At 43.3% G+C, this 16,102-nt stretch overlaps 1 protein-coding gene across 1 annotated transcript in view; it reads left to right on the forward strand.

Moving 5' to 3' along the window:
- The window catches only part of ARNT (aryl hydrocarbon receptor nuclear translocator), a 128,054-nt gene that overhangs the window by 73,552 nt on the left and 38,400 nt on the right, over positions 1 to 16,102 (forward strand). The window contains exons 9-17 of the mRNA XM_069218534.1: positions 1,309 to 1,394; positions 3,857 to 3,933; positions 4,605 to 4,739; positions 5,257 to 5,331; positions 6,389 to 6,540; positions 7,771 to 7,881; positions 8,168 to 8,237; positions 8,597 to 8,720; positions 10,723 to 10,828. Coding sequence (XP_069074635.1) covers positions 1,309 to 1,394; positions 3,857 to 3,933; positions 4,605 to 4,739; positions 5,257 to 5,331; positions 6,389 to 6,540; positions 7,771 to 7,881; positions 8,168 to 8,237; positions 8,597 to 8,720; positions 10,723 to 10,828 — 936 coding nt within the window. The remainder of the gene's footprint in view (positions 1 to 1,308; positions 1,395 to 3,856; positions 3,934 to 4,604; positions 4,740 to 5,256; positions 5,332 to 6,388; positions 6,541 to 7,770; positions 7,882 to 8,167; positions 8,238 to 8,596; positions 8,721 to 10,722; positions 10,829 to 16,102) is intronic.

The following is a 16,102-nucleotide window of genomic DNA, read 5'->3' on the forward strand; positions in this document are numbered from 1 at the left end:
CCAATATTTCAGTCCTGATGTGTTGGTGGTTAAGACATTCTGACAAGTTGTTTGTAGGCTGTCTAAACTATAGTACCAGACAGGGACATTTTTGACCCTGGCACAGCCAGTCCCATTGCCTCCAAATAATGAAATGACCAGTCAGTCCAAGAGCAGATTTTTACCCATCTTGGAAATGGTTAATGTTACAGTGAATTCTCCGCTTCTTGTCCGACTGCCGTTTCTCCTATAACTCTAGATGATGGATGTTTCTTCAAGTTTCTCATTGCTTGGGTTTTATTTCAGCACTCGGGTACCCTCTTCTCGGCTGTGCAGGTTTCCTCTTCTTTCTGCTTCTTCCTGTACTCCTTTGTGTGTTCCGCGCATATCACAAACTTTAGACAGTATTTGAGGTTGTCTAGAGTTTTATCAGCTTGTCTAGATTTTTCGTTGGCATACCTTTGCTGGCTATGTTCCCTTAACATTTGATTGTCGTTTTCACATGTCACAATTATCTATCTTCATTTGCTCTGAGTAATTCCTCTGTGGATGTGTCATAGTACATTGTCCATCCTAGTAGTTTGTGTCATATTTGTTTGGCAGCTAGTGTAAAGCCCGTAAACAGTTTTAATGTAGGCTTCAAGTCTGGGCCACAGATGTAACGTGATCTAACACTGGGTCTTCACCTGAGGACTTGTGTGGGGATTTGGCTACTATTGCTCACTCCAGTGTTCAGATTTGGCCATAACTGGCTTCAAGAGCAGAGAGGTCATCATCAACGTCATTGATGCCAGGGTCTCATTTCAGCTAACTTCAAATTAAATTTGATCCAAAGCGTCCTCCGAACCCAAGAATGACATATCCTACCATTGGCTAAAGGATGCAGAGTATGGCCAAAAGTATGCCACCTAAGGAGTGAAACTCAGAAACACACTGTGCTCCCAAACGCTGATGGTGCCAATTGGCTAAGCTGCTTGCACCAGTCTTATAAAGTACTTGGGTCCTAACAAAATGCTGGCAGGGATACATTTGTGCTCAAGCTTCCGCTTCAACTGTATTCATTACAAAACTTTCCTTGGGCATGCCATTCCACAAGTTAGAGGAAAGGAATATTTGGGACTAAAATCTATACAGAATCAGTGAGTCATTACCTTTGGTATTTTTTGTGTGCCTGCACTCATTGCATCACCTTTGATATACTAGAGGATCCACAGATTTTGGTGAGAAGTGCAGAGAAGTGAGAGACCAAGTGGCTCCCTGAACAAATAGGATATTTTATATAATTAGAGGTGCAATCATATAATTCTCAAACTTTTTTTTGTTTTGTAGGAATGGACTGGGCCTCTCTAAGGATGGAGATTCTCCATTTGTAGTTGTACATTGCACAGGTTACATTAAAGCTTGGCCCCCAGCAGGTAAGTTTGTCCTATAATCCTTCATGCCTCGCCGTGTGTGTATCTGTAGGAGGGTGATGGACCCCTGGTACCTTGCTATTCTGAATCACTTTCTTCAGGAGATTGGACTGTTAGCCCATGGTATAGTCAAGCATTGCCGCCATTAATACCCTTTCCGTCTTGGGTTATCTGCATTTCTGCACATTTTAAAATCTTGGTGTTTTTTTACCAATTAAAAGCATTGAATCCAGCAAGTTGTGTATATTACTGCTTCTCACCCCGTGATTAAGACCCCTGTATTTTTAATATTTTTACCTAGCTTGTCGCATTCTTTAATGCCTAGGTAAATAAGGCTTGGCCGAGCAGGAGTTATGCCTGTTTATATGTAGGTATAGCAAAGCATCGTATCCAGTGGTTTTGGTTGCTTGGTGAACATTAAGCGTCTGTAACCAAGATTTCAGTGCCTAGTGCCAAAGTCATTAGCATCATAGATTACTTGTGTCTTGGTATAAAATAACATTAGACACACAAAAGGTGATGGGAGGAATGCTTGAAATAATGCTAACCACCTGCAATCGGTCATGGGGGAACTCTGCCCATTGTACTTTTGCCCACCATGCTTCCTAATTTTGTCCAAGCCATATGCAAATCAGTCTTGACCCTGCTCCAAAAGGAATAGTCCAGCCTGTACTGCCAAGCCAGGTCCTCCCTGTACAGGAAAACAAGCACCTAAGACCAGTTTCATCCTGGTTGAGGTTTGTCTACAACGCCTAACTTAGTTCCAGATGCACATTGAGCATGAAACCCACATCTTGACATACCCTTGCCACTTAGGAAGGTACATCAAGCTCACAGAAAGTGATGGGAGGTATATATGCAATAAGTCCAACCACTGGCAATTGCTCAGAGTAGCACTCCATCTTATTGTTTCTTTGGTCACCATGTCACTCAGTTTGGACCAAACGTTATGCAAATCAGTCTTGACCCTCTTCTAGTAGGAACAGTCCAGCCCAAACTGCCATGTCAAGTACTCCTTAAACTGGAACCCAAGCAATCCAAGACAGTTTTTTCATGTTTGAGGCTTGTCAGTCAGGTGTAGCTTGGTTTCAGTGACAAGGTAAGCACGTGACTCATGTCAGGGTACACGCTTGTCACTTAGGGTGGTACATCAAAAATTCAAAAGATGATGGGAGAAATGCTTTCAATAAGTCTAACCACTTGCATTCACATGGGGTAGCACTCAAACCATTGTGCTTGGTATACCTGTGTTCTGGTTTGGGAAGAGCATGTCCTGGCAGTTCCGGGTGGACTGTTCCTATTGAGTAGGTTAAAGACTTATTTTAATATATCAGTGATTGGACAAATTCCAAGCATTCTTCCAATAACATTTTTTCTGTTTAATGCACCACCCTGGGGGGGCAATGCAAAAGTAATAGTGGTCCCCATGTTTTCTATGTGCTAATTGTAACAACTTAAAACAAATGCATAGACAATAATCAGCCATTAATGTGTAATTCATCATAAACTGATGAACCCAAATTCAGTGGATCTAAAATGGCATACACGATAATGTAAATGGACAGTATTGATGGTGATGAGTTGAAATAAGTTAGTATAACTAGAAATGGAAAGTGTTCCTCAACGCACTTGGCATCTCCAATTTAATTGCTAAATTAGTGGAATCTTGCCAAAAAGAAATGAATACTCTAAAAATGAACTGATTGTAGTTAGACTGTTTAGATGTTGTTTACTTTTAAATAGTTGATAAAATAAAAGGCTGTGTTGGGGGTCAGTAAATTTAAGTGAATCTGTGGTAGCTGTGTTTATCATGATCAGACCCCCTATGTTTTAGATAGTTAGCAAATTGCATATTCACAGCGGAATTTACTCAGACTGCTGTGTCTGTAATCTCATGCTTCGGTGCTGCAAAAATAAATAATAACTGAAGTTTTGCTTAATGGTTTTATTTTCTGCTGATGCCCGCTGGCCAAGACAGCAGAACGGCATGTTTGCTGCATACCACGAAGATGTGCATACTAGTGCTGGTACGAGACAGCAGAGACATAGCCCACCCCCCAATCATGTCCCTCCTCCACAGGTTACTGTATTTGATTCGCTAGTGGAAGCGGAGAGCGATGAAACCAGGCCTCTCTGTGTAGTTTCGTAGAGAGGTGTGGAACACGATCGTACCATCTGGTGAATGCTCTCCTATATTTTTCTTTTTCCCCTTTATTCATGTAAACATGGGGGCAATGAAACGTTGCCATGGAGTGCGCAAAAAAGTCAGGCCTGTCTCTATTTTCATTGAGACATTCTGAAGACGAGGGTGATCTTTCCGCTTCTGATGTAGTTTGCCTTTGAAACATGTGCATTAAAATGTATGATGAAGAACTCTGCATTTGACACGAACTGACCTGCACCACCAGCCATGTCACTGCTCGTACAATTCGTGCTGAGTTGTCTTTTTTTTGTTTTATCCCCAGGCGTTTCATTACCGGATGACGATTCGGATGCTGTGCAGGGGAGCAAGTTCTGCCTTGTCGCCATTGGGAGGTTGCAGGTAAAAGCTGCCCTAAGCCCTAAAAGTGCTTATATTGAATCTCAGTCAGTTTTACCAATGGCTACACTCTGTACTATAGTAAATGTTCTTGACATTGGGTAACTTTCTTGTTGGTCCTTAAGAGTGTTATGGGTGGAATTCACTCAGTTTAACCTGCACTTTCGTGAGTCATACTCTGATATCGGTGTGTGTGTTGAATCCATTGGCATGTCATGAACAGACAGATCTGCCTTTCAGTTCTGTAATGAGTGTGGACCTGATCGTGGAAAAGTTCTTAATTGGTTTCCTTTAGTGCATAGTCACTGGCTAATTTGTACATTTATTTCATGGTCAGATGTTCATCACTTGTGTGCATGCTCTAATGCTCACGATTATAACAAACTGATTTGGTCAACACTTCTTCGTGTTATAGCACTAACCACTTTGAGATTTTTTTTTTAATTTTTTTTATGCCACTTTAATATTTCAGTTAATAGTCCCTATATGAGACTTGTGCGAAGCAATGCTGTTTGTAACCTCTCCATATGCTCGTGTAATTGTTTTTGTTAAAGGAGTTTAATCCATTAGATGGTGAAAAATTGGCCACCTTGTATATCTAGTATTTTTGCTATGTGTATTATTTTTACAGCTTGGTCAAAACGTCTTAGGTTCTAGTAATTCTCTGGTTGTAGGTCACAAGCTCCCCAAACTGCACGGACATAAGCACAGCCTGCCAGCCTATTGAATTCATCTCTCGGCACAGTACCAGTGGCATCTTCACTTTTGTGGACCACCGATGTGTGTCAACAGTTGGCTACCAGCCCCAGGTAAGGGATGGGGAAGGCGACCAGGTTTTTATCTTGTGTTTAAAGCCGGCACGATGGCTCAATAAGTTTAGCCCTTGCCACTGAAGTAGCACAGGCTATACCTCACAGCTTGTAATCCTGGCAACGCCGAATCTTTCTTATATAGAGGTTGATAAATTGAGTATCATTAAAAAATAAGTAATAATAGCACCTAGTATTCAGCATGGTTAGAGCAAAACATTCACAGAACAAAGTATTGTACAAACAAATTATAACTTTTATCCATCTTCTTCGGCTATTGGTTGGCATCCTATTCCTTAGACCGACCTGGATCAGAAATGCATTACACTTATCGCAAGCCATATCTAGGCTGTTGTTCCTAACATAGATTGGTCAGTGAACTTTGGTGTGATCCATGGTGTCGTAATCCAAAATATTTAACCGTAAACCTTAGTATTGATTAAAAAGCCGATTTACTATGTAAGTAAATACATGCATTGGTAAATGGAAAAGTAGCTGGGTTTATTTTTTCATCTAGGAGCTTTTGGGCAAAGACATTGTGGACTTTTCACATCCTGAAGACCAGCAGCTGTTGAGAGACAGTTTTCAGCAGGTAATTCTTTATGTTGTGCCTCAAGTAATGTAAAAATGTATTATAAGAATTTATTATTATAGAGTTTTGTGGTGCTAAGCCTTCTAATTAACCGGTCTGGGTACGTTTGCTGTGCATTTTGGCAATTTTCATTTCAGTTGTTTCCTGCAATATGTCAGACTGCAGCCAGTTTGGATGTGCAGACAGTTTTGTGAAATATAGTGCGACTACTACAAACCTGATATATTATGTCAGGTTATTTTTGTAAGGTACAGAGTAATTTTTGTCTGTTTGACACACATGTCCGGTTTGAGGATAGTGTGAAATTTCACAGGAAGAATCTACCATGGGGGATGAAGAGGATGCTGGGGGTAGCAGTAAGAGTACTGAGCAAGTTATCCTGTAAACCACACAGATAATTGTAGTTTGATTTAAGGAGTTCAGTTAGAGGGGTGTCCTGAAAGGTAGTTCACTTAAATTTGCTCCAGTGGTTACGTTGAGGAAACTTCATATCTGGGGCCTTGTATTCCAGTAGTTTTCCCCTCTGTTTCTCATTTTTCAACAAATGATCTGTGTATTGTGAGATTTGACATTCCTCAGTGGAAGGTTATCCTAGTGTAAGCTGGTTTAAAATGGCCAACGTGGGCTGGGGCACCTTTAATGGGCAGGCTTTTGTCTACCTTAGGTGTTTGATTACCTAGTCAAAAGATGCTCCTTGGAGTCTCACCTCTCTAAAGGGCTACTCCACTGCTGGGTTTGCTTGCTTCTGGGCCACTGTAGCACGATTACCCCACTTCTGGGATGTTGTGGCTCAGGTAGGGCCTACCTCCTGTTAGGCAGCAGTGGTACAGATCCGCCCACTGCTTGGCCACTGTCGCTTAGATATGCATTATTTAATGGAACTTTACTCTGAATTTATATTTTCCACTTTCTCTTACTCGTTTATCTTTCCTGGGCCACAGAACTTGGCTAGATCTTGGATAACGAATTGAAGAAAATGTTTGGTTGTTTGTTATAGAAATAATTTTGCATCTCTGATCTCTTGAGCCATCTGTCAGCTGTCGCATCTTGTTTCCAGGTGGTGAAATTAAAAGGCCAAGTTCTGTCAGTGATGTTCCGATTCAGGTCGAAAAGCCGGGAGTGGCTCTGGATAAGAACCAGTTCCTTCATCTTTCAAAACCCGTACTCTGACGAGATAGAGTACATCATTTGCACCAACACAAATGTCAAGTATGTACGAGAGTCCTGCTAAACTTTCAACACTTACAAAGTAGGGCCTACCTAGATTTAGGCTTGTAGTCCTCCATGCTACTGGTCAGTAAGAACTTTTGGAGCCGTGAGGACGCATGCACTTTTTTATGCTTTCTTCCACAATAGTATTTGTAGACTGCCAGCTGCATGGCTGTGCAGTTTGACAGACAACTCAACACTCCTTTTTAAATATTGATTATTGTGAATGTGTAGAGTTTGTACGAAATATTTACGAGTAGAACTAAGAAATCATGTAATACTATTATCCTAGCATTTAGTAATGACTGTACATTAATGGAAATTCAGCCCTTCTTAGGCTGACAGTGTGTTTTTTCCTTTTAAATCTTAATAGCCAGTCCATTTGATTATTCCTGGTCCTCTGTGGCCACCTACTGTGAAAAGTGGACTGCAGTGTGATTCATCAATTTACATATTGGTTCCTGTTGTGGTTTGAGTCATTGTTACAAGGAAAGTAATGTGCATTGCCCCTTTGAAAAAGTACTGCAGTAACTGTTGTTCAATAGTAGGGAAGATAAGTAAATGTCCTGTCATTCTCACTGTCGGGCTGTTCAAGTACCCAGACTCAATCAATCTTCCCTACACTCTGAGTTTTCCCTTCACCTATGTTTTCCATTGTCGCTTAATTTCCGTATTCTTAGCAATATTTTTAGGAAAAGGCAGCGTTCAGTTGTCTAGTGAGCTTGAATTTCTTCTAAAAAGCATTTCTAATCAGGTCATGATAATCAATTGAACAACCTATGCAGATATAGATTCTTGTTTTCAAGGTTATCTTAGAAAGCCTCCTGTGATACCTGGATGGGTGCGGTTGTGTTTATTTTTTCAAAACGACACTCAGAGAAGTATGAAAGAACGGAAGAAAACAACAAAGTATGCCATCTCGTTTATATGCACGCCTGACACAAGGAAAGTAACTCAGGTGTTGGCCTTAGTTCCATTTTATCTTCTTGGAAAGTACTTTGGTCTGGATAAACATGTCTGATTCTCATGCATTGAGATGAGGATGATGTTTTTTTGGTTGATTATTTGTGAATGTATTTGTTATACTCCATTTCTGTCAAAATGGAAACAAAAACCTGTAGCATGTGGCGTTACTCCTTGATCAAGATGAAAACCGTTTCAGACTCTCATCGTGTGTTATTTTACTATAGGATTCCCCATCTTTAAAAATGATAACTCTGCCTTTACTAGGAATGCAAGCCAAGAATCTCGCCCTGTAGGTTCAGCCTCAGTGCAGCGGACACAGATGGGCCAGAACATTGCTATGCCTCTGGAGATGGGAACTGGTCAGCTTGCAGGCAGGTGAGTGGCAAGCTTGAACCTCACTATTTAGAGTTCTCATTTTGGCGTGTATTGTCAGCTGCAAAATCAGAGCTTATCAGGAGTGTTTAGGGAGCAGCTTGCCATATCAATGAAAGAGAGAGTCTGCACAAGAAACGACAGTGGTGCCAAGAGATTGAAAGTCCTCGGTACACCTATCCTCTGCTGGTAACAGATACTACTGCATAAAAGTAACCTGGAAGTGTTTCTGGCTATGGACATTACTCCCTCACCTTATATTCTCATCATTCTAATCCTTTTTATGTAGGCAGCAGCAACAGCCAGACCTGGAGACGGTATCTGGAAGGGATGGTGTTGGGGTATACAATCAAACACAGGTAAGTTAACTGAGCCTTTACTTCTACTGTTAGATTTGGTAATTTTTAGCTCCATTCGTCCGTGTGACTGGTAAATGTACTGATGCCTCTTTTGAGTTCACCCCTCTTTGGCTACGCCATCTCTGCTGATATTAAATGCACTATTAGATGGATCAGTATACACATCAGGATGTCCTTCTGTAGTATTGGAGTTCTGGGCGGTAGAACTAGGGCCCTAAAATGTGCAGTAGATTTACTTTGTTTTCCCCGTTCTTGTAATTTTACACTATGTCATAGTGAGCCATCCTGGCGTATAGCAAATGTATATTCCTTGAAGAGTGAACTTCTTTTTTTTTTTTTTTTTAAACTTTCATGCACAGATCCCTGTTCAGACAGTCACTGCCACTGGACCGGAGCACAGTAAACCACTTGAAAAAGCAGAGCCCTTGTTTGGGCAGGAACAGGACCCAAGGTTCTCTGAGATCTACACTGCTATCAGCACAGGTGAGAAGTGGTCACAACTCCTCAGTGAGCTGGTGAAATTCCCCACTGTTCAGCCAATAATGTAGTATGTATCTTGGCTAAGAACCACATGCCTGTTCAGTCAGCTAATTTCTTATAAATGTGACTGCAAAGCACGTCTAATCTGCTCATTTCCTTGCAGCTAAGGAAGGCCAGGCCTGGCTAGTATGCCTTTTTTCACTTGATTCCTATGCATATAAAAATGCTGTGTTATGTTCTGTTGAATTTTTTGTGTGGATATCAACTGTTAAGGTATCCTGGTGCATAGGGAAGAGGGTGAGGGAACTGCCCTCAATGGGGCCAAATGAAAGAGCCATGTTTTCAGTTTCTTTCGGAATTCTAGAACTGAACTGGCATCTCTAATGTGGAGGGGGAGATTGTTTAAGGCTTTATGAGCTGGGTGCAAGAAGGTGTGGCCAGCGGCTCTGGCTCTTTGGATGTGGGGGATGCGGGGGATGTGGGGGAGCAATAGGCCAGCAGATCAAAGGTGACAGGTTTTGTGGATAAGTGCAGACATGGTTTGACAAGTACATAGGTTCTTGGTTGTGCGTGCTTACGGGCACAAGTAGTTTGAATAGGGGCATTTATGAATGGGGAGGAAGTTGGGTTCTTTGAGATTTGTGGGTATATTGGTGCATAGCGGGCATTTGAGTCTGGCCTGGAGTTGCTTGGTAAGTTGTGTGGTGTTTCCGTACTCCAGTTTGGATGATGGTGTTGAGTGGAAGCAGTCTTGAATATTTTCCTGTGGAGCTTGAGGGTGTGAACGCTAAAGGATGTGATTTCTTTGACTTGGATGGATATTGAGATTTGATTGTTGATCACTATCCCTAGCTTCCTGATTCACAACAGTTAATAATTCTGAAGGAACAAGACCAAGTACCACAGGGAGGTGTCTTTCCTAAAGGGTTCTACCTCTGTGTTGTTAGAGTGGAGTTTTAGGCAGTTGGACCACATCCAACGAGCAACTTCTGACATTCAATCAATCAACTTTGTTAGAGTACGTGGGGTGTCACCAGAGAGGGAGAGGATGGTCTGGATATTGTTGGTGTAAGAGATGAAGTTGAGTTCATCAGTTTGGATTATGATGACTAGTAGGGCTATGTAAACATTGAAGAGTATGGGTCTGAGATGAACTTTAGGGGGGACACTACCAATCATGTTTGAAGCCGAGGTGGTGTAAGAGGTCAGGATGACAGCTGAGGAGCAAGGTCAAAGAGATTTCCTGTGGCGTGTGTGGGGTGTTTCACTTGTTGCATAAGTCAGAATATATTCAGGTGTTCAAGGAAGTTGTTGGTATGGCGGTCAGTGTGTTCTTTCAGGTGGAGATGATGTTGCAAAGGAGGGTGAAGAAGTTGGAGTTGAGCACAATGGGAGGGGAAGATAGTGTTTTCAAAATCGGCTCTCCATCCAGGTCAGTAGAGTAGGGCTCTTCCTAGGGATGTGATCCTCAAGATATTGAGTTTGAAAGCCAGGTGTTCATGATGGTCGTATGAGTTTGCTGAGATTAAGGAACAGTGGATATCTTCCTTGTAGATTATTGCAATTTCTCCTCTAGGTTTGCTGGTTCTGTCCAGTCTTGTGAACTTGTAACCAAAAGGGATGGCTGCAGTTTCCATGTAGATAAGGGCTATGAGGCCGTGCCCATTTCCTTGTGGATATGTTTAAATCCTAGGTCATTAATTTTGACCAATTCCCTGCACATAAAGGCTCCTAGTCTTATCCATTAGCTGAATTTGGTCACCTGCCTTGATATTGATTACTTGATCCCTGCATTAGTGAGTGGTGTTAAAAAGCCATTATGACTTGAGATGAAGTGTTCATTAGTAGATTTTCCGCAGGTCAGACTTTAGCTTTGTGTGACGTTTTGATGTTTTTTGCCAGGATTCTTGCTATAAAATAACACATACATACATACATACCTACATATATACATAAATTCAGGCTTGGAACAGTAACTTATTATCTGTTTTCCCCTTTTTCATAGATCAGAATAAATCTGTTGTATCCAGCTCGGTGACCGCCAACCAGCAAATCTTCCCTTCAGGGAACACTTTCACACCAGCACCACGGGTTCCTGTGGAAACCTTCAGGTGAGAGGGGAGTCATTGTCTTCCCCATTTAGCTCAGTTATGTACACCCTCTGTTAAACGCCAACAAGTAGTCATTTTAAGTACTTTGACATTCAGTGTTGTGACTAAAACCACATACCGTAACTGCTCCTCTGCTGATGGATGACATCAGGTGATTGCAGTTATAATTTTTTCCAGCCCTGTGCCTATAGTGCACACACATATTTATCACCTTTCAGTAAGTCTGCACATCTTTTTCTGATGAGTTGGTTAATACTGCGTGTCCTTAGGTTCGGAAGGAGGTGGCCAGCTCACCAATTTCCTAGCTTTAGTATCACCTGAGAACATCAAATCTGTAGAATCGCCATTTTAACAAGACTTGTGAATGGTATGAAGTGCTTTTTGTGTGCCATCACATTTCCCCTTGCACTTGAAGCATGCACGTTTGTGGCAATCTTAAGTAGCATGTGCAAAAAAATGCTATCAATTTACCATCTCCACACCATTGCCATAAAAGTCACTAGCATTAATGGCCTAAAGAAAGGTTTGGTGAACATTCTTGACCTGTATACCTTTGAGGCATCTTGCTTACGAGTTTGAGAGCGTTATAAAGTGTTCTAGGGAGGTATCAGCGAAATTCACTAGCATTCACCTGACATCTGCCGGAACTCAGGAGACCTGTCTCGGGAGCGGTATGTAGCTACTGAGAAAAGTTGTGATGGGTAGTGTCATTCATCATTGGTGTCCAGGGAGCACCTGTGAAAGTGCCCCACAAGTGGATAGCATTGCTTCCGGTAGGCACCTGAAACTGCTGCGTTAGGGTTGATTAACTCTAAACTATGATACAGTAAATAACTCCGTAAACTTGGTGTTCTCTTTGTGCTGAAGCATCATAAAGTAATACAATTTTAGTTGCGTAGGAAATTGGGCTCGTTCAAATAAAGATGTACCCAGAAAACTAGAAATTATTTATCCACTATGACACAATTTATGCTCCATACCTTTGTGTCTGCACCTCCAGGGGCAAGAGTGATTAGTGTCCTGCATCAAGCATTCCAGCAAAACAATCCCAAAAACCAACTACCCACAAACTGGAACAAGTTGGTGTGTTTGATGTTTACAGGCTGCTTTGTATGTATCAGTCTTGTTAATCGTGAATTGGCCTCTGCTGGTAGACGGTCTATAACGGACAGAGACCAGGGCTAACACATTTTAAGGTACCCACATGTCTGAATTTTTTTGTAAAGATAAGGAAAGGTACCGGAGTAGTGCCTTAGAAACTTACCTCTCAAAATAGGAAAATAACTGTAAGAATTTCCAGCAAGCACAGTCATCCATTGGACTGAGACCACCTGTTTGAGTGACCAGCCCGTTCACAACTATGATATAGTGTTCAGGTCCAGTCGTGACTTGAACACATAGACCTTCGGTACTGTAAGAGTAAGAGACTCTTGTTAACATGAAGTGACCCTGTGGCACATAAACGGGCTCGCTAGGGATACCAGGTTGGAGATCTGGGGAGACAGTGCATATCAGGCTCATATCATCTTTGCAGAAGGTGACTTTGTAACTCTTCTGTCTGAGGTACTGCTGGTTTATTTCAGTTAAGGCCACATGCCCTGGAAGGCCTCTTTGACTCCTACATTACTGTGCCCTTGACAACCTCTGTGCAAGCTTTCAACCAGCAAAGTCTTATACTAGTTGTTTATCTGTTCAAGACTTGCCTACCTCCACGCTGAGCAGTTCACATTCCTCAGCCTTCCCTCTTTAATTGATTCAAATACTTATAACTATTTCCAATTGTCAAGCTGCAAATAAAATACTCTACAAGAATGATAAATCTGGAGTGCTGGGAATTCTTTAATTTTACATTGTAGTGTGGTCCGCGTATCCACATCATAGTAAGACTTGCAAAGGAGCCAGTGAACTGAACTTCCCGTTCAGGCTTCTTGGCTCAGATTTTTTTTCGAAGACAAGTGAAAAGGGAATACTCGGGGGGTGTTTGTTTGAACTTATGCATTTTCAGCCTGTGCTCTGAATCCTTTTCTTTCCCGGAACTGGATTTGCATTAAAGATTTACCATGGACACAGAGTAATTTATAATTTTTCTTTCGTCCCCTCTTATCCCCATTACAGGGTCAAGAACTAAACTAAATAAAAAAATCTATTAAATGCCTACCTTTTCCTTTATGACCACTTATACTGAAACTTTCTATGAGGAATATAAATCTCTATTTAAGCCCTCTCAGGCAATGGGAATTAAGAAGATCTTTAGAGGTGACTGCTCATAATGGCCAAAGGCAGAGTTTTGGAATCTCTAGATGTCATCAGTAATCCCAAATGAAATTGATGAGGTCATGAACAATACATTAGAGATTCAGAGCTGTGATTAGGTAAACCAAATATAACTGGTGAATTTTAGGGCCCAGATGTATCATTTTTCCAAATAGCGATAACCTAATTGCGATTATCTGCGAAGCGCAATTACATAATCTCTATTTGAATGTATGAAGCTCCAGGAGTTTCACTTAGAGATTCCCAATGGCTCGCAAATCGACCTACCTCATTAATATTCATGAGGTAGGTCACAATTTGCGACCCATTGTGAATGGCTATAATCACAGGGATGGTGGCCTGCTGGACCCAGCAGACCACCATGTCTGTGATTGCTTTTAAAAAGCAATCCTTTTTTTAAATTTTTTTTTTTTTTTTAATGCAGCCCGTTGCCCTTAAAGGAAAAAGGGATGCGTTTAAAAAAGAAAAATAAAGTTTTTTCTTTTAATTTTTTAAGAGTAGGCAGTGGTCCGTTAAACCACTGTCTGTGCTTAAAAAATGTTTTTGCAAGCATTCACAAAGGGGAAGGGGTCCCTGAAGGCGTTTGCGAATCGGTTACCATGTACTTGAAGTAGGTAGTAAAATGCGAATGTTGTGCGACGGCATTTGGGTCATAAAACATTCCTACATACTGCTGCTGTAAAGAAATGGCTCCCTGTTGCAGTTACCCCCCACTTTTTGCCTGATACTGATGCTGACTTGACTGAGAAGTGTGCTGGGACCCTGCTAACCAGGCCCCAGCACCAGTGTTCTTTCACCTAAAATGTACCATTGATCCCACAATTGGCACACCCTGGCATCCAGATAAGTCCCTTGTAACTGGTACCTCTGGTACCAAGGGCCCTGATGCCAGGGAAGGTCTCTAAGGGCTGCAGCATGTATTATGCCACCCTAGAGACCCCTCACTCAGCACAGACCCACTGCTTACCAGCTTGTGTGTGCTAGTGAGAACAAAATGAGTAAGTCGACATGGCACTCCCCTCAGGGTGCCATGCCAGCCTCTCACTGCCTATGCAGTATAGGTAAGACACCCCTCTAGCAGGCCTTACAACCCTAAGGCAGGGTGCACTATACCATAGGTGAGGGTACCAGTGCATGAGCACTGTGCCCCTACAGTGTCTAAGCAAAACCTTAGACATTGTAAGTGCAGGGTAGCCATAAGAGTATATGGTCTGGGAGTCTGTTTTACACGAACTCCACAGCACCATAATGGCTACACTGAAAACTGGGAAGTTTGGTATCAAACTTCTCAGCACAATAAATGCACACTGATGCCAGTGTACATTTTATTGTAAAATACACCACAGAGGGCACCTTAGAGGTGCCCCCTGAAACTTAACCAACTATCTGTGTAGGCTGACTGGTTCCAGCAGCCTGCCACACTAGAGACATGTTGCTGGCCCCATGGGGAGAGTGCCTTTGTCACTCTGAGGCCAGTAACAAAGCCTGCACTGGGTGGAGATGCTAACACCTCCCCCAGGCAGGAGCTGTAACACCTGGCGGTGAGCCTCAAAGGCTCACCCCTTTGTCACAGCCCAGCAGGGCACTCCAGCTTAGTGGAGTTGCCCGCCCCCTCCGGCCACGGCCCCCACTTTTGGCGGCAAGGCTGGAGGGAACAAAGAAAGCAACAAGGAGGAGTCACTGGCCAGTCAGGACAGCCCCTAAGGTGTCCTGAGCTGAAGTGACTCTAACTTTTAGAAATCCTCCATCTTGCAGATGGAGGATTCCCCCAATAGGGTTAGGATTGTGACCCCCTCCCCTTGGGAGGAGGCACAAAGAGGGTGTACCCACCCTCAGGGCTAGTAGCCATTGGCTACTAACCCCCCAGACCTAAACACGCCCTTAAATTTAGTATTTAAGGGCTACCCTGAACCCTAGAAAATTAGATTCCTGCAACTACAAGAAGAAGGACTGCCTAGCTGAAAAACCCCTGCAGAGGAAGACCAGAAGACAACAACTGCTTTGGCTCCAGAAACTCACCGGCCTGTCTCCTGCCTTCCAAAGATCCTGCTCCAGCGACGCCTTCCAAAGGGACCAGCGACCTCGACATCCTCTGAGGACTGCCCCTGCTTCGAAAAGACAAGAAACTCCCGAGGACAGCGGACCTGCTCCAAGAAAGGCTGCAACTTTGTTTCCAGCAGCTTTGAAAGAACCCTGCAAGCTCCCCGCAAGAAGCGTGAGACTTGCAACACTGCACCCGGCGACCCCGACTCGGCTGGTGGAGATCCAACACCTCAGGAGGGACCCCAGGACTACTCTAAGACTGTGAGTACCAAAACCTGTCCCCCCTGAGCCCCCACAGCGCCGCCTGCAGAGGGAATCCCGAGGCTTCCCCTGACCGCGACTCTTTGAATCCTAAGTCCCGACGCCTGGGAGAGACCCTGCACCCGCAGCCCCCAGGACCTGAAGGACCGAACTTTCACTGGAGAAGTGACCCCCAGGAGTCCCTCTCCCTTGCCCAAGTGGAGGTTTCCCCGAGGAACCCCCCCCTTGCCTGCCTGCAGCGCTGAAGAGATCCCGAGATCTCTCATAGACTAACATTGCGAACCCGACGCTTGTCTCTACACTGCACCTGGCCGCCCCCGCGCCGCTGAGGGTGAAATTTCTGTGTGGGCTTGTGTCCCCCCTGGTGCCCTACAAAACCCCCCTGGTCTGCCCTCCGAAGACGCGGGTACTTACCTGCAAGCAGACCGGAACCGGGGCACCCCCTTCTCTCCATTCTAGCCTATGTGTTTTGGGCACCACTTTGAACTCTGCACCTGACCGGCCCTGAGCTGCTGGTGTGGTGACTTTGGGGTTGCTCTGAACCCCCAACGGTGGGCTACCTTGGACCAAGAACTGAACCCTGTAAGTGTCTTACTTACCTGGTAAAACTAACAAAAACTTACCTCCCCCAGGAACTGTGAAAATTGCACTAAGTGTCCACTTTTAAAGTAGCTATTTGCCAATAACTTGAAAAGT

This window comes from Pleurodeles waltl, chromosome 12 (assembly GCF_031143425.1).
Source record: "Pleurodeles waltl isolate 20211129_DDA chromosome 12, aPleWal1.hap1.20221129, whole genome shotgun sequence".
NCBI lineage: Eukaryota > Metazoa > Chordata > Amphibia > Caudata > Salamandridae > Pleurodeles > Pleurodeles waltl.